General features: G+C 40.8%; 1 protein-coding gene across 3 annotated transcripts in view; it reads right to left on the bottom strand.

Annotated features, from left to right (window-relative positions):
- The window catches only part of MTUS2 (microtubule associated tumor suppressor candidate 2), a 410,713-nt gene that overhangs the window by 22,208 nt on the left and 383,605 nt on the right, over positions 1-4,900 (bottom strand). For all 3 annotated transcript variants that reach the window (XM_019525083.1, XM_019525084.1, XM_019525085.1), the window contains one exon: positions 2,716-2,789. In XM_019525083.1, the coding sequence (XP_019380628.1) occupies positions 2,716-2,789 (74 nt within the window). The remainder of the gene's footprint in view (positions 1-2,715; positions 2,790-4,900) is intronic.

The raw sequence follows: 4,900 nt of genomic DNA, 5'->3' as shown, positions 1-4,900 counted from the left end.
TGGGGTGTCATGAGATCCTTTTAAGGGTGATGCAGGAATGAAGGATGCAAGAAGGTAAATGCATACTTTCCCCCCCCCACCAAAATTTTGAACCTTGCATACAAATCAATTTCCACTGCCAAAGCACACAGGGAAATGACCACAAGGCCTAAGATGTTGCTACCTGGGGATGTTTTCAGATTAATTCACTCAAACACTCAGTGAAGACTTTAATAACCTAAACTAAGAGAATCAGCATTTTAGCTAGGGATCCTCTCACTAGCCACATCTTTAGCTTAAGGTGGACACTGACTGCAGCTTCTTAAATTCTGTCCTGCTAAACCATCCCAGCTTTTATGGCTGGCTGACCAAATATGCCAGCTTTGAAGATCATGTCTTTACATGATACTTGTGAAAGTGGTTATTTGTTAAAGGCGGGGGCAGTCCTTGGGGGTACAATGGTATGGCTGCACCCCTCTGACTATGTAGTGCAAATGCAGAGTTCACCATTGCTGAGAACTCTGGTCTCAGTCACTGGTCTCTGCTGTTGGTCACACCACCTATGCCAGTGGACTCTTTGCCCCTCCTCCCTCTTTTTAAAATCACAGATCTGCTCCTAGTAGGTTACTGCTTCTCAGTTTCACAATGAGGAGGAAATCGTATTCAGTCTCTGCAACTGTCCTAAGCTCTAGGGTAGCTAAAACAGCTAAGCGGCAAAAGTGTTCATGGTGTTGACTTCAAATTGTCATAGCTCTGCCTCAGCAATTATTCTCCTGAGATGAATGAAGGCAGTTCACAGCACTCTACAACTGCAATACTAAAGCTCTAGGAAATGGGCTTTGTACAAAGTTTCTAAAGAGAGCAAGGGGGAAATGTTTTGATTTGAAATGGCTGCACAACCATTGCCCATCACTGTTAGCAGGACCTGGGCTGACTGTACCATCTACTTTTACACAGGGATGGGGCAGAAGTTTAAAGCTTCCAGGTAAAAAAAAATATTTGTCCCTTCTCCTCTTATCATATGACACCATTTAACTGATCAACTAAAATCAAAATTGTGTCCTGTTTGCCTCATCATTGGTAAGGGAGATTCTGCAGTCAGAACGTAGGTATCTGTTTTGATGATAATGCATGAAGTAGTATAGGGTACAGCTCACTCTTTCTTAATGTCATTGGTTCTGTAGTGCTGAAGCAGAATAGCGGGGTACAAAACAACTCATCTTCCAGCAATGGAGAAGTTGACTTCAGATGAACATGGCTAACTACCTCTTAGTGATGGAGCCTGAGGGATAATCAATGTGCTCACCCTGGTGAATGTCTGATACTGAAACATGTGAGTACCATTCATCCTAATGCTGCAGTTAGTTTCTTCAGTTACTTTTTATAGGATAAGGGAATTTAAATGCTAAACTCAATGAATCCGACTTTTAGCACTGATGTAAGTGGGTTGTTTAATAATAGCTGTAGCTCAACATGAGCACAAAGGTCCAGCTGGTATTCTGTGGGTTCTGTTGTAGGACAGCAAGGGAGACTTTTTTTCTAAGTAAGCAAAATACAAGAACACATACTTTGAGGAGCAAAGTGCCCTTTGTGATTGCTTACAGTAGCTGTTTACGGTAAGAATATTAGTATCCTTTATACAACACCAGCAAAAGCTACAGTTGCTGTGGAGACCAATATCTTGGATTTCCTGTCTTTTATGTGTGTAAATTCTCAGCCATAACTGTCATAATTCAGTTTATTGCACTGAATAACAGAACCGCTGACATGACTTTCAATTCCATCATTGCATAAACAATGGTGCTGCAATCACTGTGTGGAGCAGCACATGCTGTTTATTTACTTCTTTTTTGAAAAAGTGGAAGTAATTTCTGAACAGTAAAGCAAGCGGAGTTGGTGCCATTTAAAATGGTACCTTTACCTGTTTATACAAGACCTAGAAATTTATCAGACATTACAGAGGACCCCATTCAGTGGATTTCCACCTCAATCTAGAAAATGGGTAGAGCTGTATTTCATTTCAAATTCATAAGTTTAGCTGATTTTATGAGAACAAAATGTATAAGGTAAATAGAGGCATCCAATAAAAGTGACAAAGTTACGTTATAGACCCAAAAGGGGATGGTTGTTGAGGAAACTGTTTCTGAAATTGATAGATAAAAGCTTAAGAGCTATTGTGAAAAGAGTCCTGCTGACTTGCTAAGGAGGGAAGGAAAAGGCTAGAGAGTGCTTACTTCTACTGCAATGGAATTTGATAGGCCTGAAGAAGCTAAAACCTTTCTCCACCTGCATTTTACTGTTACTAATGGTTTTTCCCTGCTTTTCCTTCATGTACATTTAGAGTTTTTCTACTTCAGCTGGGGGAAGAAAGAAGCTAAAAAGGCATTTTGTAGGCAACACAACTTAGAAAGAATGAGCAGCATGAGTCAATTAAAGCAGAAGAGTTATTGAGAAATAATCATACAGTGATTATGCAAATCCCTCAACTCAGAGTGGGTAACAACGGCCATCCATCAGTCAGCATTCAGGGATCCATGTATTAGAATTACTGAGAAATTACTGCATGGGGATGATGTAAGCTAGGCACCCAAAACCAATCAGTGTGCTGGGAGTTGCATTACTGATAAAACACTGCTGCTAAAGGTCAGTAGTACCCAGCACCCATGTTACTGTTTTATGAGCAAGGGAAACAGTTTTGTGACGTAATTAGGGTCTACAAATAATGAAAGCGTTAACCTGGAGTGATAGCCGCAGTTTTTCAAAATTCTCTTCTAGTTCTTTCTTTTCCAGTTCATGGGCAGACATCAGTTCTAGGGAAAATACATAAATATCACATTGCCAAATGAGTCCAACAAACTGTATAAATTAAGGGCAGAGTGCTTAGAGGACATTTATTTTCCATATCAAGAACTTAACTCTATTAGGAAAGCAACTCAAGCGGAAGGAACAGTGGGAAGGAACAGTGACTAGGAGCGGAGCAACAACTCACTGTGGAGTTCTGAGCAAATTCCCAGCATTTCTGAAAGCATCCACAGATTTTAGGTGCCTCAATTTAGAGTGTCAAATATGGACCTTATTTCAGAGATGCTGAGAAACTACAGCTCCCCTGGCATTACACTCAGTATCTCTGAACAAGGACCTTGTCTTTAAAACTCAGGTCCCACCCAACAATCAAGGCTTTTCAAATTAATCAGTACTTTTGTCAATCTGGCCTTAGTCTCCAATTCCCCTGCTGCAAAAATGTGCATCAGAATAACTACTTGGAGTTTTGTACAGGAATATTAAGTGGATGAGCATGCTGCACTTACTTTAAACATACAAAGTACTATATTAATATCCTATAATGATAATTTTTATTATTAGAATGTCAACCCCTAGCAAACTGTGATTTAATAACCAGAAGTTTAGTAACTAAAGCGCATTAAAGTTTAATAATGAAACGAGCGGTATCAAACAGGGCTGAAATTTTGAACTCTTTGGGGCGGGGAACATATGTTTTTTTCTATGTATACACCGAACCTTGCACAATGGAGTCTTGGTGCTTGACTAGAGTTCCTAAGTATTACAGTAATGCAGACAATAAATAATACTAACAATAAATAAATGGAGCTCTTTGCAACTAGCCCAATTCAGTTAACGCTTGGAGTGGGTTACAATTCCACTGCTGCAACACCATTTTTATCCACTAGAGGGCATTTCATACCTGTACAAGGAGCAAGCTGCACAAATATACTGACAGCAAATGCCTGGCTAGGAACATGCAAAATCAAAATAAATGAATGCTTAAAAATATCCTGAGGCAGGTAAATTTTTTTTGCAAAAGGAATAATAATTAAAAAAATATCAAACCATTTTCTGCCTTTAAGGCAAGGAGACATGCTTAAGAATTCAGCAACTACTGAGTAAATGGCTCAGAGTTATGTTTCTGAAAGGTACAGTGCATTTGTAAACAATCTTACTTAATTCAGGATTGTAATGGAAAAACCTTCTGTAGTTCCTATTTTCAAAAGGAACTCAGGTCCAGATTTTAAAAGCATATAGGGCTGCTCTGCTCAGTGTTGCCAGACCTACTGACCTAGATGGCTAAGTCCCATGCTCAGAAGAGACTTAGGCACTGAGGAAATACACGTTCATTGTGGTCTAGGCTCCCTAGTGTCTCCAGGATAGATTTGCAAAGAGATAAAGGCATTAAACTGCTACTTCAGGGGCATGTCTACCTGAGACATTTACTGCAGAGCTACCTAATCAGTTCTGCAGTAAAGTCTCTGCATCTACACATGTGGCCCTATTAAGCTGCAGTAAACTGATAAATGCCACCATAGGCTAGTACTTGTAAGGCTGCACTGGAGCACCCTCATGCCCCAGCCAGTGCCTCCACAGCATATTGAACTGGGTCAGAAAGGCCCCAGCCTGGCAGGCTGACCCCCACACCCCCTGCCAGCAGGGTTTGCTCCAGTTCAGCTCAATGTGCTGCAGTCCCAGGGACATGTGTAAATGCAGCACCCGGGAGCAATAAATTCTGACATGATATACGCTGGAGTTTATTGCTTCTTATTAATTGCACATGTAGATGCACCCCAGGTATTTAATGTTCAGCATTTCAGCAGTGCTGAACACCTAAAAACTTGCACCCAGCATCTGCTTGTGGCTGTAGACAAATGTGTTTCCATCACTAGTTAACAGCAATATTTTTGCTCCTAAACATGAGCACAGTCATCCAGGTCTGCATAGTGTTGACCTCCTGGGGTGCCAAGGAACAAACTAAGCATTCCTCTGCCTGTCTGGCAGATGTATTTCAAAAATAGCTACTGGATCAGGCCTCACAGAAAACACAGTGAGGAGGAAGTGATTTTTGTCCAGTAGCTAGGCTAGAGCATCTACCTGGGATGGAGGAGATCCAGTTTCAAGCCTTTCTCTGTCT

This window comes from Gavialis gangeticus, unplaced genomic scaffold (genome assembly GCF_001723915.1).
Source record: "Gavialis gangeticus isolate Ggan-Ray unplaced genomic scaffold, GavGan_comp1, whole genome shotgun sequence".
Taxonomy (NCBI): Eukaryota; Metazoa; Chordata; order Crocodylia; family Gavialidae; genus Gavialis; species Gavialis gangeticus.
This window is presented reverse-complemented; position numbering and strand designations above follow the sequence as displayed.